Source organism: Lissotriton helveticus, chromosome 4_1 (genome assembly GCF_964261635.1).
Source record: "Lissotriton helveticus chromosome 4_1, aLisHel1.1, whole genome shotgun sequence".
Classification (NCBI taxonomy): Eukaryota; Metazoa; Chordata; class Amphibia; order Caudata; family Salamandridae; genus Lissotriton; species Lissotriton helveticus.
Window position 1 is genome coordinate 1,819,141,141 of NC_136063.1, and position 18,813 is coordinate 1,819,159,953.

General features: G+C 47.2%; 1 protein-coding gene across 1 annotated transcript in view; it reads left to right on the forward strand.

Annotated features, from left to right (window-relative positions):
* Nucleotides 1-18,813, forward strand: part of SASH3 (SAM and SH3 domain containing 3) — a 195,086-nt gene that overhangs the window by 147,103 nt on the left and 29,170 nt on the right. The window contains exons 5-6 of the mRNA XM_078688444.1: nucleotides 423-580; nucleotides 4,954-5,160. Of these exons, the coding sequence (XP_078544570.1) occupies nucleotides 423-580; nucleotides 4,954-5,160 (365 nt within the window). The remainder of the gene's footprint in view (nucleotides 1-422; nucleotides 581-4,953; nucleotides 5,161-18,813) is intronic.

Sequence of the window (18,813 nt, forward strand, 5' to 3'; positions counted from 1 at the left end):
CACTTTGGCTAAGGACCATAGGGACCAGGCTATATGTAGTGATCCAGCACCATCTAACAACCTTACATCATAAAAGCACTCAGAATCCTGTAGGGGCAAGGGGTGGCTTTTGTCGTTTATTTACACATCCACCTTTTCTGATGGCAGATTGCTGCATGCATACCCTGTCTGAACCCTTGACCTTCTCCGCTCTCTTTATATCATCATACTTTGACACCAAGGGATACAAATCATGCTGTGCTGGATACAGGGCTGCAGGTAGGGTGTGAGGTTTGTAGCTGGTCATATGAAATTCTTGTCTTGTACAGGGCAAAAGAACACAAAATAATAACAATTTTACATACGTTTCTGTGTCTCATTCAGACCTATTATAGTATAATTGTATGCAGCAGAGCAATTAAAATGTGTCCCTTCCTATGCAGGCAGTGAAGTGTTCAGCCCAACATACATGACGAGCAACAGAGACAGCCTGAGGATGGAAGACGCGGCGCCTCCATACACAGGGCCATTCTGTGGCAAAGCTCGTGTCCACACAGACTTCACGCCTAGTCCTTACGACAAGGACTCCCTCAAACTCAGTGTAAGTATTTTATGTTTTTTATTTGGAAACCGATTTTAGGGCGTAAATGTCCCATTAGATTTGGCAAAATAGAGGCAATATGGGAAAAGCGCCTAAATAAATGTATACGCTTGACTAATTCATCTACGATTGCACCTTAGACAAATATGCAAATCAGCTGAAGTTTGTTGAATTGTTGAATGTTTGTGACTCTATAGATGCTATGCAGAGGGCGCGTAGGAGATGTAATGCCCCCACTATTGTGCCATAGCTCTGAGGCTTCCTAGGTCCACGCGTGAGTAGTTCAGGAAGTCCAGGTCTTATGCTTAGTGATGATCTTGTGCTGGCTATTCCCGGTTTACCCCGTTTTAAAACCAGGAGTAGAAGTCCCAGAATTCAAAGCAAAAATGGGGCAAGGAATCTTGGGACCTCTGCTGCGAGTCTGATTTATAAACGGGTACTAGGCATAAAAGAGCAAATATACCAAAAGATTGTATTAGCGAGAATTGTAAACACCACCCCTCTTCTACACACTAAACTTATTTTAAGATTTCTAAAAAAATAATTTCCTGAATTTTTCCGAACGAGCTCCGGCGATGCCCTTATTTCCATTGCCAGTTACCATTGCTTATAACACATTGTGCCACAAAACCTCCCATTGGAAAAGACCAAGGTACCCTTTCTGAATTTGATTACTCATGGGCATTTCGTAAAAGTTTAATAGCATGCCCAAAGAGCGTTTAGGGCCTCCTTTAGAGTTTGGTGGATGGCACCACCCCTCCCCTTCTGCTTTATTACAGGTGCATCAGGCCCTTAGCGTTTACGCATAATTGCACAGATCTTCAAATATGTGAACAATTAACTATTATGTAAAGTACTGCGCACATCAAATAGTTAAACAGTGGCGGCTCCTCCGCCTTAACGGAGGTGTGTCGGCCCATTGCCTTGAAGCAGTAAAAAAAGTAAAAAAGTAAATGATAATAATGTAATATTATAATTTTATTTTGCCCTCCTGCTGTGGCAGCTTTGCGTGATGGGGCGAGGCTGCAGAGCAGGGGAGGAGTGGTAGAACGCCCCCCCCACCCCCCCCTAGGAGCACAATGACTGTTTGCCCGTCCCTCTTGGGCCGCCTAAAACCGTCAAGCCCACTTTCTCTGTTCTCCATACAGGCTGCATTACAGCTTTCATGGAGAAAATACCCAGGCCCCCATACCCTGGCTGAGCGTCAAACCAGGACTCTCAGACCAACCACAACGTTGCATTGCAGCATTCTAATTGGTCATGGGAGCCTGGGCGCCTCCTGGAGTCTGAGAAGAGACACGGGACCCGGCAGCAAGGTAAGTGTATTTTTTTTGTTTATTCTTATTGAAGTGTATTTTTTGTTTTATTTTACATTCAGCCCCGTGCCCCCCTCCCCATGCGGCACCCCCTCTGCCTTTTCTCCACCCGCGAGCTGTGCCAGCCTCCACTTTACTTAAAAGTCTTAAAAGCCGTATTATACAGATTGCTTATTTATCCAATTAACAACACTAAAACAAGAAGGTGTTTGTTGCACTGGGTGGACCTGAAATAGTCTTTACCTCAAGGCACCGATGAGCTGTCTGAGGACTGCCCAGGGTGAGATGTGAGGCATTCCATTTAAGACTATCACTGTGACATAGGTGGTTGCTTTCAGGGTTGCCCAACTTGGCGATCTAACCTTGAAAGAGCCTCATGCAGCAAACTCTGACCACTGTCAAGGGCCGAGTTGGAAGCCAGTATCAACTCTGGCAAATTGTTAAAATCAGCTCCACGTTGCAGAAGGGCGTAGCTATTGTTGCCTCTCACCTCTCTTTGATTCAGTTGCAGCATGTAGTACTCTACATCTGCAGGTACAGTGCCAGGTCATCCTCCAGCAACGTGGATCATCTTGGAAACTAGGAAGGGCGGTGCAGAGATAGACTGGATGGAGAAGGGGGTAACAGTGGCAGGCAGTGTGTTGGCAACTGTTCTCTCTACCCTGAGAGACAGACCAGGAATTGCCTGGTTTGAACCTCGTGATTTACAAGTTGTGAAAAAATGCGCAAACTGGTACAGTTTCTACATTTCCTTCGATGTGGAATACTCAGCTACTAAACCAGGATACACATCCTGCCCCAATACGTATGGTACCATTGGTAAGTTTAACGGCTCTAACAGTGGTGTTCATATATTGAGTCAATATGTGTAAACTGATTTAGCAACGATACATTACATATTGGATGAAGGGTGGAACTGGTTGAGCAATGGTGCATTAAACACTGGAGGAAAATAAGGGAACAGACATCGCAGTAGTGTTTCCACACCCCTCCAGTGTGGCTGCCACAAAACTCCAGTGGGGGAGCACGTGGTGGTTGGGGGAGAAGTGGTAAGGGAGATGTAATTTTTTTTAAACATACCTTTTCCTGCCGCCCAAGTGTCGGTGCTTCTCTTCACTCCTGATGGTGTCACAACACTCCCTTGGACACCAGCACAGGCTCCCCACCCAATCCAGACACTGCTTTCATAGCATGAGAGCAGCCCCAGGATTAGTTTGAGCAGCCATGTTTGCTGCTCAGACAATGTTATGTTTTGTTATGTTAACAGTAATTTGTAGAGCTCACGTTCACCAGGCGGTTTCTTGGTGCTGAGAAAGGACGGCAGTTGTATAAGAGTGAACGACTCTTCAGTTATTCGCTTGGGTAAATAGCCAGGTCTTAAGTAACTTTCTAAACTCAGTGTAAGAGCCAGTGGTGCGCAAATTGCCTTAGTGCCTGTGGCGTGTATCCAACCCGGCTGTGCAAAACAGCTGGGTTGAAGACAACTAAGTGCTCAGTTTGGCCGGCCTAAGATGTGCCAAACCGACATTCGCACTTTATATTGCACACTATCCCCTCCTCCCTGCCATGCCCGGCCTGCCTCACCCAAGACTCTCTGGCTCAGTCAGTGGGGAAAAAAAGTGATAATATTGTTATATTATCATTTTATTTTCCGCTGACTGACTCAGTGGGCCAACGCTCCTCTGCCATTACAGACGAGCCGCCTCTGCACCCCTGCGAATATTTAGTTCACCACTACTAAGCTAGTATACTAATGTCACCCTAATATGTAAAGCACAAATGGTAAGGCAATTTCCATGTTTCCCAATATGAAAAGTGTCTGCACTATGCCAGCATAACTGGCCTAGCAAACTCAATTTGAATTCAGAGGTACTGAAACCAGTTTCACTGGCACAACAATGGTGCTTCAAGGACAAAGGAGGAAATGTGGATACTGAGTTAGCAACAGAGCATTAGATATATCTTGGGAAAATAGGAAAAGTGGCCTAGCAATATTGCTTTACATATCGGGAGAACGTGGAAACTTAGTTAGCAATGGTGCTTTAAATGTGGATGTAATGTGGAAAATGGCATGACAAATGTGTGTGCTATAACCCAGGGAACTGAAGACACTGATATCATGTTAGAATCTGTAACCTGACAGGTAAGTCTAAGCAGTAGCGGCTGCTATCGAACGTGGGTGAGAGGGTGAATGAAAAAAAAACACTTACCTGGGTACAGGCGGCCGATGCCTCTTCTCCTCTGGCTACTGGCAGCAGGAAGCACCCGGGCTCCCAGACTCCCCAGGCCAATTATGACGCTGCTGTCACCAGCATTACAGCAGCGTTGTGTTTGGTCTGAGTGGAATTGTTCGGTGCTCAGACAGGGACATGTTCTCTAACCAGGCTGTAGAATACAGCCAGGTGGAGAACATGCTAAGTGTGCCTTAACTGTTTGGTCGGCCCAAGATGACAAGCCAAACTATCATGCGCACTTAGGGAGTGCCCTCCACTCTTCTTCCCCCTGCTCTGGCCAGTCCAGCACGCCCCTCCCCGTTTGAAACAATCAAACTGAGCCACAGTAGTATGGAAAAATAAAATGATAATAACATTGCGTTATTATCATTTTATTTTTCCTTTATGAACTGCTCAGAAATCAGTGGGGTGCTGCTCCGCCACCTTAGTGGAGCAGCCGCTGCAGGTCTAGAGTCTGACAGCTGGTTTGTGATTGATATCTGTAGCGATGGGTAAGAGAAGCTGACGAACCCTTCAAGTTTGAGCAGAGCCTTTATTTTAGACTACTTAATTAATTCATCGAAGTAACTTCTAAAACCTATGACTTTTTGGCTAATATAGTAAAAAAAATTGTGATGTAAATTGCAGTGCTAAGCCTCATATGCACTTACTCTCCTCGAACCTACATCTACCCTGTACCCTATACGTACCTTCGGTATGTACTCGCTATATAAAGGTTAACAGAGTGTAAACCAGTTTCCATGCAACACAGACATCTTATCAATGGCATATGAAGAAATAAGGTAAAATTATTGAAGTGTCAGATCATGTTTTTGCTTTGCAGAAAGGAGACCTCATAGATATCATTGAAAAAACACCAGTTGGCACATGGACAGGTTTGCTGAACAGCAAGGTGGGATCCTTCAAATTCATCTATGTGGATATTGTGCCCGAAGAGCAGGAGCAGCCCAAAAGGATACGAGTGCACGGAAAAAACAGACGATCAAAGCCCAAGACCTTAGAAGAGCTCCTGGAACGCATAAACTTGCAGGTGGGTGGTAAGAGCGGAGAACATGGTGTGCTGGTAGGCAAATAAATACTTTCTTTTTTTATTTCAAAGTATTTTATTGAAGATTTGTATATATATACAGTACAGTAGTAGTGCGTGAGGGTGAATACAGACGCTGGCTCGTCCCTAACCAGAAGTACACACCAATTTGGCTAGCACTGGAGAGGGCGACCCTAGGCGGACTAGACCCCATAGCCATGCTCACAGCTAACAAACACCCAGAGATCAGGACACAGTCCTCAGGTACACAAAGGCCGCCCTCCTAAAAGTAGACAAAAAGATGGAACAGACAATCAGGAATACTAGTTGGGAATCCATCTGGTTTAACTCTAAGGGAAAGGGAAGATTCTAGACAACAACGCCTGGTACGGGAAAGGAATCTCCACCCTAAAACATACAATAGCGTGCATACAAAACCTAAAGAAACTATGGGGCTTATTAGCAAGAACCTTGTTAAAATTATTGCTGTTTTAGCGGCAGGAAACTGCCGCTAAAACGGCGATAATGGGCTTGCTAATATGTGTTATAGAATTCAATAGAAGCCCAGGTTAGATGTGCAGGACATCTAACCTGGGCTTCTATTGGAATTCTATAACGCATCTTAGCAAGCCCATTATCGCCGTTTTAGCAGCAGTTTTCTGCCGATAAAACAACGATAATATTAATGAGGTTCTTGCTAATATGCCCCTATGGTCTAGATTTACATAGCCCTTAGATTGCCACTGCGTCACGCAAGGCGAGGCTTCGGCTTCAGTGAGATCAGTAAACCTGGAGTAACGCAAGATTTCTGCCTCGCATTACTCTGCCTTGGGAAGACGTTGCATGGATGGAGTGTGGGTGTTCCTTTCTGCACAAAAACAATCTTGGCTGCAATGCAGGACCGTGGTGCAAGAGTCCCTGCATTGGCGCTAGGCTGCAATGAGTGTGCCATTGCAGGGAGAGCGCAGGAATGCACCATATCTCAGTAGATATGGTGCTTTCCTGCCCTCTCCCTGCCACGCAGCGCAGCAAATTGACATGCTCAATTGCGTTGCATGACTTGTTAGTAAATCTGCCCCCCTTCCATTTACATGTTTTTATCTAATAAAGTCAGGTCCTCTGCCCAAACTAATGGTTGATTCAGAATCTAGGACTCAAAATCACATCCAGATACATAACATTTGATACCAGAAGGGAAAATATTGGTACAAAGGCAAAAACCAACAAAGGAAATGGATAGATATTTTCATATCGAATAAAACGCTGTCGTTTGAAACAAAACAAAGAAAGTCATATTAAACGTTGAGCTGAAGCTTGGATAGAACACCTCATAAAACTATATTAAGAGTTCCCATGGAATATAGAAAGCACAGCCCACCCTGTTACACAAAAAAAAAACAGACCGTTTTTACTTGGAGGTAGGTCTCTGGTCACCCTGAAGAAGTAAAACAAAGCCTCATGCTCAGACCAGTTACCGATTATTATTTATATAATTATTCCAATGAATCAGGCTCAATTTTTGTTGAAAATCATTATTTAATGATAGAGTCAGACATCAAGACCTGTAGGTGTTAACATAATGACAAGATTAGGTTTGGGTCTTTTTCGGGAATACGTCATTCTATATACCGCAGGATGAGATCAGATGTTCCCTATCGAAAAGTGAGATTTCTGGTCTGAAGTCTGAGTCATCACACAGGGCCAGAATCACAAAGCTGTATGTGCACCTAATATCAACCTAGGCGCACAAATAAATGCATTTGTAAGGGCAAAATGTCATTGCTGACTCACAGAAACAGAATCGACTTTGGGAGTGTATTTTTACCATTGGAGATCGGATGTGTTCACACAGAAATGCAGCAAGTATTGTGGAATGCTGTATTGTGAGCTCATCTGCTAAAACGGAGGGCTTGTGGGTCCTTCCTGGGTGTGTCCAGTAGCAAAGATTGGTGAAAACAAACACATTTGTAAGTCTGTGAACTTTCATCCAACATATGCAAGTAGTAGATGAGAACTATATGTTTATGAAGGTGCGAATGAGAGGGGCATGCCTAAAGAAATCGATCTAGGTAAGTAAAGGATATTTGACATGGAAGTAATACTTTTATTTAAAAAAAGGTTTCAAGTGCACATTCAATGTGTGTCACATTTTCCGTTTACAGACATTTCCACACTATATTACCTTATGTAAGTAAGCATAGTTATGCATGTGAGTACCTCTGGCAACCTGAGTCTGTTCTTAACAATTAAAAAACTGTCCTCCAGACGTAGGAGTAACAAATAAGCAACTTATTTACTGTGGGTTTAGAGAATTGTTCCCTGAATGCTAAATGGTATTCCTGTTTTCTACAGTCCAAGGAACAAGGTGGCAATAGAAGTGTCTCCCAATATGGATCCTCTCTGTACCTACAGCACACAGAGCAGGAGCTGATTCTCCAACCGCATGAATTGGCCAGGATTGTATGTTTGTATGACAGGTGCCTGTTCTGAATTTTCCTGCCAGTGTAGACCATGTGAGTCCGTTAGAGAGATTTGAACTGCACTCTATTGGACTCTCTGAGTGGCAAAAATGTGGCTAGACCATTGGAATGTTGAGTGTTCCATTAGAAACAATGGAGTGCTCCTGGCTTCTAATGGCCAGTAGAAGCCCGGAGCATCAATATTCCAATGTTTGTCCACAGCTGTTGCTCTTAACAAAGGCCTCACAGAGGGCGAGGGGATTTTGACCCCCTCGGGCTCCGTGAGGTCTTTATTTTACAAACTACAACATTCTACACCCTAGGGGCGGAATGTTCTAATAGCCCTGGAACCCTCGGTAGCGGGATCTACCAGCCTTTAAAGACCAGCTCCCGTGCCTTTAATGGCCGTTAGAGCCTGCTACGGGGGACTCTAAGGCTATATTAAATTCACAGAAGTTGCATACAATTCACACCACGAAATTCTGAATACACTACAGCGCCAATAGGAGGTGAGCAGGAGGTCTAAGTGAAAGCTGTTACTATAATATAATCTGTATAATATACAGGTCTTTTCAACAACTAAGTGCTTATCTTTGAGGAGGTGAGGAGAGAGCAGTCCACTGGACATATGTCATGAGTGCATAGAGGAAAATATGGGATTGGGCTGATTGATTGTGTGTGCTATGGCTCATTTGCTATGCTTAGTCTTTTGTGGAGAACAAGGGTCGGGGGATCTACAGTTAGAATTCCTCATTGAATTATTTCCCAAGGTCTGAGATTTTTCTATTTCTTTCCTGAATCGCCGGTAGTCCTGTGCCTCCATTCCCTGTATGTCTGAGCTGCTGTCTGGAATGCTACTTGCTGTTGCTGTATACTGTGGGCCCAACATCCAAGAAAGAACTTATCTTCTTCTTCAATGTCTCAAGACTGTTGCATGGAGACTCTGCCCTCATACTTCAACAGGTTTTGTGGACTTTTCTTGGGTAATGCACTTTGTTCCAGAGCTGTGGCTGACATGCGTTTACTGTGCTTCAGTCATGGTTCCACCTCGCCGTCTGCAGGAGGATCTTGGCAAAGTGCCTGTGCATGAGTGTCACACACAGGAAAAAGTGCTGCACCCCTTTTTAGGTCTCGGACTAGCGAAGGCTGCGCTTGCGCAGTCTCGCTCCGAGACTTTATGTCTACAGTTTGGGGGCTTAAACCCGCCCCTCTTCTCCATTGGCTGGCCTCGTAAATGCTGGCCAGCCATTGTGGGAGAGGGGCGTCACTGCGTTTAAGCCCTGTCTTTTTCGGATTCGGGCGTGTTTTTTCGCCTCTTTCTGTTTTCTTTCTCTCCTCTTCCCATTGGCTGGAATTTTACATTCCAGCCAATGGGAAGAGGAGAGATAGTGTGGGTGGCTCTCTGTGTGTGTGTGGGTGGCTCTGTGTGTGTGTGTGGGTGGCTCTGTGTGTGTGTAGGTGGCTCTGTGTGGGTGGCTCTTTGTGTGGGGGGTGGCTCTGTGTGGGTGGCTCTGTGTGGGTGGCTCTATGTGAATGACTGTGTGGGTGGCTCTGTATGTGTGTGTGGGTGGCTTTGTGTGTGTGGCTCTGTGTGGGTGCAAATGCAATAGGTCTCGCATTTGCGAGCGATTAAGCTATTGGTATTGTAAATGACAATGCCATTTATTTATGTTTTAAAAACAAAAACATAAATAAAAATAATGTCATGAGCAATGCCAAAAGCTCTAACTTTAAGAATGCCAAGACCATTGCATTGTAAATGCTTGTTTAACCCCTTCAGTGCTAATGACAAGGGTAACTCGTCATGGAGTTTCCATTGATTTCAATGGAAAGTCAATGGAAGCTCATCATGTGCCTTAGCAGCCAAGTGGTTAATGTACTTGGGGGTGCCCACAGGCCTTTCGCATGTTGCAAAGGACATTGAAGTCAATCAGTGTCCCTTAGCTAGAGTCAAAAGACAGCTTTCAGAGGTTGAAGCGCAGCTTAGTTCCTTTATTTTGCATCCTCTGGTGTTTCATGATCTGTTTTTTTTTCATAAGATCGGTATAAAATGTCTTACAGGAGTCCGAGATCAGGGCTGTAACTAGATCAAAATGATGGCTTAGCAGGAGTAGTGGGAGAATTGTCTAGAGGCAGTGCACCTAGTAGTTTGTGCCTTGTATCCTTAAGTTGACCTTGTGGACACATGGGGTACATTTGTGAACTATGTTCTAAGGCCCTGTGCTAAGAGGGTCTGTGTGCTACGAAAAACAGAGGAGAGATTAAGGAGCATTAAAGTCCCCTGCATTAAACTATCTGATGGCTTTCGTCATTCCTTTTTCCAAAGCTCTGGCTGTTTTGTAGCTATAGAGGTCTTCCCATAAGAGGCAGTACTGTACTGCTCAACACCCGCTCCGTCCACAGACCTGCTCAACACCCGCTCCGTCCACAGACACGCCGTCGAGCTCTGGAACCTGCTCGACACCACAGCCCCAGACGTCGCTTTCCTCACGGAAACCTGGATGAACGCCTCCTCAGCGCCCGACATCGCCATCGCCATCCCAGACGGCTACAAGATCATCCGGAGGGACCGCATCAACCAGACTGGAGGAGGCATCGCCATCATCCACAGGAACACCATCCGCATCACGACCAACACCGACGACACCCTCACACCCGCTGAGCACCTGCACTTCCAGATTCACACCGACCCCAAGACCACCCTCAGAGGCACCCTAATCCACAGACCCCCGGGACCACGCACACAATTCAGCGAGGACATCGCCGACTTCGTCAGCCCGCACGCCCTCTCCTCCGCTGACTACATCCTCCTCGGGGACCTCAACTTCCACCTGGAGAACAACAACGACCGCAACACCACCACCCTGCTGGACAACCTCGCCAACCTCGGACTCAAGCAACTGGTGACCACCCCCACCCACTACGCCGGACACACACTCGACCCGGTCTTCTCATCCAGCAAGGACATCGCCTTCAGCCACGCCACCGGACTCCACTGGACGGACCACAGCTGCGTCCACTTCAGCTTCAGAAGGACCACGACTCACCATCACCAGCAACAGGCTGCACGCAGAAGCTGGAACAAGGTCACTGCCGACCAGCTCGCTACTTCCCTGAGCAAGAACCCTCCCACCAGCACAACGAACCCCAGCCAAGCGGCCACCAACCTCACGAAATGGATCAGCGACTGTGCAGACTACCTCGCCCCTCTGAAGGCCCCGCCGAGCCGACCCGGCAGCAAGAAAGCCCCATGGTTTAACGACGAACTCAAGAGCTCCAAGAAGAACTGCAGAGCACTCGAGAAAACCTGGCGCAGAGACCCAACACCGGACAACATGACTGCCCTCAAGCTCGCCACCCGAAAACACCACCAACTGATCCACGCCACCAAGAAAACCGCATTCAAGGAACGACTGGACAACAACGCACACAATATCAAGGAGCTCTTCAACATCGTTAAAGAGCTCTCCAACCCCAACGCCGGAAACAACGACATCACCCCTTCGCAAGACCTCTGCAACTCCCTCGCCTCCTACTTCCACAACAAGATCGCGGACATACACAACAGCTTCTGCACTCAACCGACGCACGCCACAATCGAACCACCGCCCCCCACCACCACCCTCCACGCCTGGACCCCGATCAGCACCGAAGAGACCGTCCGCACGATGAACTCCATCCACTCCGGATCTCCGACCGACCCCTGCCCTCACCACGTCTTCAACAAGGCCGACGCTGTCATCGCACCCCACCTACGGGACATCATCAACACCTCCTTCGACACCGCCACCTTCCCGGAGAGCTGGAAGCACGCCGAACTCAGCGCTCTACTAAAGAAGCCATCAGCCGACCCCACCGACCTCAAGAATTACCGCCCCATCTCGCTGCTCCCGTTTCCAGCTAAAGTCATCGAGAAGACCGTCAACAAGCAGCTGGCCGCCTTCCTCGAGATGAACGGATCCCTCGACTCCTCGCAGTCTGGCTTCCGGGCCAACCACAGCACCGAGACCGCCCTGATCGCAGTGACCGATGACATCCGAGCCCTGCTCGATAACGGAGAAACAGCGGCCCTCATCCTCCTAGACCTCTCCGCGGCCTTCGACACTGTCTGCCACCGCACCCTAGTGCAGCGCCTCAGCCACGTCGGAATCCAGGAGAAGGCACTGGAGTGGATCATCTCCTTCCTCGCCGGAAGGACACAGAGAGTCCGCCTCCCCCCGTTCAGATCAGAAGCCACCGAAGTCATCTGCGGCGTCCCTCAAGGCTCCTCGCTCAGCCCAACCCTCTTCAACGTCTACATGAGTCCCCTTGCAGCCATCGCACGCCAGCACAACCTCAACATCATCTCCTACGCCGACGACACCCAGCTGATCCTCTCCCTCACCAACGACCCCGCCACCGCCAGAGCCAACCTTCACGAAGGGATGAAAGAGGTAGCAGAATGGATGAAGAACAGCCGCCTGAAACTGAACTCGGACAAGACGGAAGTCCTCATCCTGGGATCTTCACCCTCCGCCTGGGACGACTCCTGGTGGCCCTCCGCCCTAGGCAACGCACCCAAACCAACAGACCACGCACGCAACCTGGGCTTCATCCTGGACTCCTCCCTCTCCATGACCGGACAAGTCAGCGCCGTCTCCTCGTCGTGCTTCAACATCCTGCGTATGCTACGTAAGATCTTCCGGTGGATCCCCACCGAGACAAGGAAGATGGTCACCCAGGCCCTCGTCACCAGCCGTCTGGACTACGGCAACGCCCTCTACGCCGGAACCACTGCCAAACTCCAGAAGAGACTCCAGCGGATCCAGAACGCCTCAGCCCGACTCATCCTGGAAAATCCCCCGTCGCAACCACATCTCCAGACACCGGAAAGACCTGCACTGGCTCCCGGTCAACAAGAGAATCACCTTCCGCCTCCTCACCCACACACACAAAGCCCTACACAACGAAGGCCCAGGATACCTCAACAACCGCCTCAACTTCTACGCTCCCAAACGCCAGCTTCGATCGACCGGCCACGCTCTCGCCACAGTCCCCCGCATCCGAAGAGCCACCACAGGGGGAAGGTCCTTCTCCTACCTCGCCGCCAAGACCTGGAACTCCCTCCCGACCTACCTCCGCCTGACCCAGGACCACCTCGCCTTCAGGAAGCAGCTCAAGACCTGGCTGTTCGAGCAGTAGCGGACCCCCCCCCCTAGCGCCTTGAGACCCCCCGGGTGAGTAGTGCGCTATATAAATGCTCTGATTGATTGATTGACTATGACTCAATGTGCTTCATAGCAACCAGACATCCAGGTAGGCGGCTCAGGTCCATGGCATGTTCTTCCACTGCGGGTGCCTCTTTGGTGAGCAGATTTCAAATATTTGCAAGTTTCTTATTCTGATTGTTGGAGATCTAAACTCTGGTATTTTTCTAAGTTACCACTATAACACCTCAGTCTTCCCTTATTGGTTTCAACGTCCATCAATTTGGTATCAGATGACATGAACCCAAGCAATTGGGAATTTTCCCTCCACAGCTTGCTTCACGCTGGGGGAATTACTCTGTACACTATTGAGCGTAAGTTATTTAGATAAATATAAAGTAAGAGAGGCTTCAGCATTTCATATGGTTCTGACTACGCAACATTACAACTTTAAAAGAGGTAAGAGGTTCAAATCAAACAATTTGCAAACGTTTGCCATGTCAAGGCTTACAAACATGGACACAAACTTTTAATTATGCTTGTGAAAAAATGTATAAGACTTTGCAAAGGCATTAGTGGAAGGTGAAGAAACACATGGAAAAGTCACGATGGAGCTCAAACAGTAATAGGAAGCAGAGTATTGCTGAATTGTAGACACTGATAGAGAGTTGCAGATAAAAACACAGTGTGGTAGGAAGGGTCATGGGAAATTAATATCTGAGTATTGGTAGGAGATGTGAGACTGGGAAACCACAGCAGCCCAGGCAAATATGCTCAAACAAGCCTTGCTCTCTTCATCTCCTCGTGCAAATTCTCTTTATCCATCCATCCATCCATCCATCCATCCATTAATCCATACATCTATCCATCCATCCATCCACCCATCCATCCTTCCATCCTTCCTCTCTCACCTTCTCTCCTCCTCTGATTTCTTTCTCTCAATCTTCCCCCCCTCTCTTCCAGCCTCCCTTTGCTTGCTACAGTTAGGCTGGGGAAAGTGAGTCAGACCGCCAGCCAAACGGGGAAATGCCTGGTGGAATAAATGGCCTGTCTGAACTTAATGGGAATGTTCACTTGTCAAGTATCAATAAGTAGAAAAGGCACTAGACGTGGATCTTGGAGATGAGCACAACATAAACCAGGACAGGGTTGTAGTATGATCCTGCAAGGTAAGATTACTAGATATGTTGTTGCAATATAATAGGGTGGCGAAACAAAACATAAGTGGAAGCACATTGCAGAACTGTACTGTTGCTGAAAATGGTTGACCATGAATGAGATCAAAGAGGTTGGAGGATCATGGCAGAGTGACAGCACCAAGAAGGTCACAGAAGTATGGGGTTCTGACCACCGCAAGTGAAAACAGCCAGAGGCAGAGGTAGCAAGACCATGGTGCAAGGAGGGGGAAAACAAAGATAGGCGGAGCATGGGACAGGGAAGAGGTAGCAAAGAGACTGCAGGTGCATGGGAAAAGTAGTGCAGAGCAGAGAAGAGTAGATCACAGCTGCACATGGTCCAAAGTAGTGCTTAATTTGAGCGTGTGCTTTCTGGTGCTCAGCACCAGCACTTTATTGCCATCACCGGCTCTTATGACAGTCTGCCACATGGTGGCGCTGTTTGTCTTATTTTTTGAGGAGCACAACAGCTGTTGTTTAATAATTAAATATACGTTAAAATCACTAATACCTGCCACACAAAGCAATAAGAATAGCTTGGGTGGCATGTATTAGTCATTAATGTATTGTCACACTTGATGAGTGTGATACTAGTAGTGATAGTACTGAAATTGGCAGCGCTGGTGGGAGCAATGGGCGGTGAGAGCTGCAGTGGCCTCCTGACAAGGGCCCTGACACTTTTTTTTTTACAAACTAAGCACTAGTACAGAGTGCAGATTAGTGTTTGCATGGAGCAAAGAAGGCAAATACTCAGAAGGTAGACAAGGTCATATATCATCAGGCGGAGAGTCAAAGTAGGGAATGTGAAGGTCAAAGGATAGTGGAGAGGAAAGCAAAGCACTGGCCAGTGCACAGAGCATAGAAGAAATTTCAGAGTGAGAGCACTTTAAAAATCCCAGCTACACCATGGAAGGTAATGAGGGCAGCTACTCCTTCACCATTGCACAAAATGAACGACGAGATAGAAAATATTAAAAGAACACAGAATATTACATTTGGCATGTAGAAGGACGTAAGAAATTATTGGAAACTAATGGAAGGAAGGAGTTAATGCAGCAACACTACTGGTTATTTCGTTGCAACACAGCACGAGCTAAATCGCGTATAGGCACTTCCCTAAAGCAGCCATGATAGCAGAATAAGTAAGAGAAAGGTTAGAGGTGCTTTCTGGAAGGACATGTAGAAGGAAGTGCTTAAATGCTAAGATGAAGCTTCCAGAACTGCTTGGCAGCTGTAGAGATCCTTTCATGGTCACAGAAAACACCTGGAGGTAAGATTTAAACTAAGGTGGTCATTTGTGGACCTTAAGCTCCTACTAATAGTTTAGGTGAACGATGGTGCTGAAGAAACTGAGGACGTTCCCCATGGGCATTTGTAGGTCCAGGCTAAAGATGAGGGACGCTCGTTCGCGCTGCTAGCACCTTCCTTATGGAACTCCATGCCTCAACCCCTGCGATCCGAAATCTTTTATCTTAAATTCCGCAGGGGAATTAAGACCTGGCTTTTTAATTCTTAAAATGTGTGCCCAATCCGTCTCAGCTTACCTTACCTTTTGTTTGCTCACTAGCGCCGGGAAACCTCCGGGTAGCTGCGCGCTCAATAAATGCAATTATAATAATAATAATACACAAACAGAAGGACTATCAACAGAGCATGACCAAAAGTTGGTTAGGTGGAAGATTTGGGGGAATTCATAACAATTTTGCAGAAGCGTATATATCAAGTGGTCTTTTTGAGCCTTAAGGAGAGCATGTTGGTGACAAGAGAGGTTTTCTGCCAGTAAGCCCGGCTTTGACATTTTGAATAATACATAGACTTTTTGATGAGTCAGTGCTTTTCTGTTTCTGCTTCCAGGCAACAAAAAACGTTACTGGCAAAGCAAATCTTGACAGTATTGACAAATTCTTCCGTTTTTTCTTAAGTGCTTATATGTATGAGGAATAAAGAAGTCTATGTGTTTTTTGTTTTACTGTGTGTGAAGAATATTGACAATTGTTGGTAGTATTAGCAGATGTGGCAAAGTTTGAATGGCCAAGAGATCTCAATTCCTCTTTCTGATTGACTGGTGGTAAGTGTAAGAACGTACCAGCAATTTTTAGAAGGGCTTCTATACCTTTAATTGAATAATACCGCCACTGCTCAGCAGAGCTCCTGTATTTTTAATGAAACAGTTCCACGTCTCAGCAAAACCGCTATGCTGTTGGTGGGACAGCACCAGCAGCTCTCAAAAAAGTGTGTTTACTTGCTGCCATCACACGCAACACAGGTGCAAACTTCACTCACACAGAGTAAAACTTAAACACAGACAATAGCCGAGAAAGCATTGCCTTTTCTTACATTCACACAGAAAGTATAACACACAGCATCGGGGCAAACTTCACTCACACAGAGGTTAAACACAGCCAGCAACAGTTCATACTTCATAGTACGTGCACACCGTGCCACTCGTGCCTCTCACGTACACTCTTTCGGTTTGCTGCAATGCTCAAGAAAAGATTAGATTCATGTTATGATTGTCTAAGGAGTAGCTTTTTATTTACAACTCACAAGGCTATTCAAACCCAAGACGAGAAAGAGAAGTATTGTTATTATTCTTTTACAAAACAAACATTAATAGGCATCAAATGCAATTGGATAAATGAGCATCACCTTCATATTCTAGGCACATGCAGCCCATCTTGTTGTGACATCCGCTGCCTGCATTGTGTCAGAAGGCCCAAATGTGCAACAGCCCTCTCCCTGTTCCATCCATCCAGGACACCCGTCCACGACACTGCTGCAATCTTCAATAAGGCCTTGACAAGAAGATCATTGCATCACTTGAAATCCAGTTGCAGCCGGCATGACTCGTGGGGGGAGGAGGGGTTGGGAGGGGACGGCGGGTGAGGGTGTCGTGCTGGGTGGATCTAATTAAAATATATATATATATAGACTTATCTTCCCGGGTCCTGTACCGTCTCAACTCGTGACCGGGTTCCATGGAACAGGAAGCAGGCAGCCTCCCTCCCCTTCCTTAAGCCAATCACAACGCTGCAATGGTAGCACTGTGATTGGTGGTGATAGCACCCAGCCAGGCGCCAATGAGGAGGCTATTTTCTCCATTTAGGCTGCATGCAGCCTACACGGAGAAAAGGGAGAGTGCGCCTGACTGGTTTGGTTTGCCCCTGAGGGCCGACCAAACAGTCAGGGCCTGAAACATTGAGCTAGCTACTCCTCCCCTGCCCTCCAGCAGACCAGCCCACGTGCCTGCCCCCAACAAAACCCTTCTGCTTTCGCGCAGTTCAAGAAGCAGAAACATAAAAATGGTAGTTTTACCATTTTATGTTTTTGCTTCTCGTACTGCGAGAAAGCAGTGGGGCGATGCTCCTCCACCCTAATGGAGGAGCCGCCCCTGTTGCAATCTAGGGCACCACATAGCGCATCAGCCCACCGGAATACCTGAACACAAGCAGCCTCCCCAAAATTCCAGTCATTCCAAACATCGCATGTTAGGGCCGGAGAGTTCAGAACCAGCCGAAGGTCAGTTCACCCCACCCCTGCCGGGTGTACGCACAAATCCCCTCCTGGGGTCAGACCTGTCTCAGAATCTCCATTCTTTTGTCTCACCATATATTATTGTCCTCCAGGGACCCGCCAGTTTCTCAGGATGGGTGGGTGGTTGACGAAGTGGTTGCTGTTCCAGCTCTGCTTCCAGGCAGGATCAGAAGGGATAAAGAGGCCAAAGACCCTGGCGTGCCGCCTTAAATGGCTCCCAAGGTCCATGCTGCACCTCCTGATGATGCGACTGCCCATCCCCCAACATCTGCACTTCCTGTGCAGGGTAGTGTTTCGGCCCATCGCGCAACTAAGGGCGCCCCTCCTCTAGCCGCGGGGGGCACCTGCTCATTCACACACACAGAAAAAATGTATGTGCAATCGGAAAGAAGGTAGCCAGCAGCAGTTCTGACATCATTCATAAACACTGGAATGTCCAAAGTGGGAACATCAGGTTAGGAATATCCCTAGCTCCTATCCAGAAACCTAAGATCTATCAACCACAACTTACTGTTAATTCGGCCACACCGATAGATGTTTGCCAGCAAAACACTTCACACGTAAGTATCATCCCTACCCCTTTCACTATCCCTGTCCTTATCTCTATAAATCCTTATCCCTGTCCTATCTCTATTCATAGCTACCCTTATCCCTATCCTATGCCTCCCTCTCACATCATCTAAGAGTTGAACCTGATGCTGCAGATTCAATCAGTCGTTAGTTTCATCCCCTACGATGCCGCCACATGCTCCTGACCCAGACTGGTTAGAAATCTAAAACCAGCCTCCCAACCATGCTGGGTCAACCACTGAATTCCTTCTCTGAGGCTTTGCCATCCACTTATGAGATCAAGGCTCAGAAATATCATCCACTTATTTAAACCAGTAGTGCACTAAGCAGTTGTGGCTTGCAGCTCTACCTAAAACCCCAACTAAATCAAACAACAAACATCCCGTTAGTGGTAGAAAGAAGAAAGAAATACGTTATGTGGCGGGGTAAATTGGAATTATGTACAACACATAGAGGGCAAGGAGCTGGCCGATCCACCTTGTTGGGCCTGGGTGCAAGGTTCAGCAGGCTTGGAGGTCTTGCTTCAACTTCACACAAGAAAAATAATGTCACCCGTCTTAAACAGAATGGCAGATACATACCAGCAGGGTAGGTCTTAGATAAAAATGAAACCATTGTTTTTGATCATGGGCAGGCCCTGGTGGCGTCACCTGGTGACAGCAGAATTTTTGAGGAATGATGAGTCATGCCTGGCCTGGAATGACTCAGCCTGTAGGCACTTGGTAATAATAC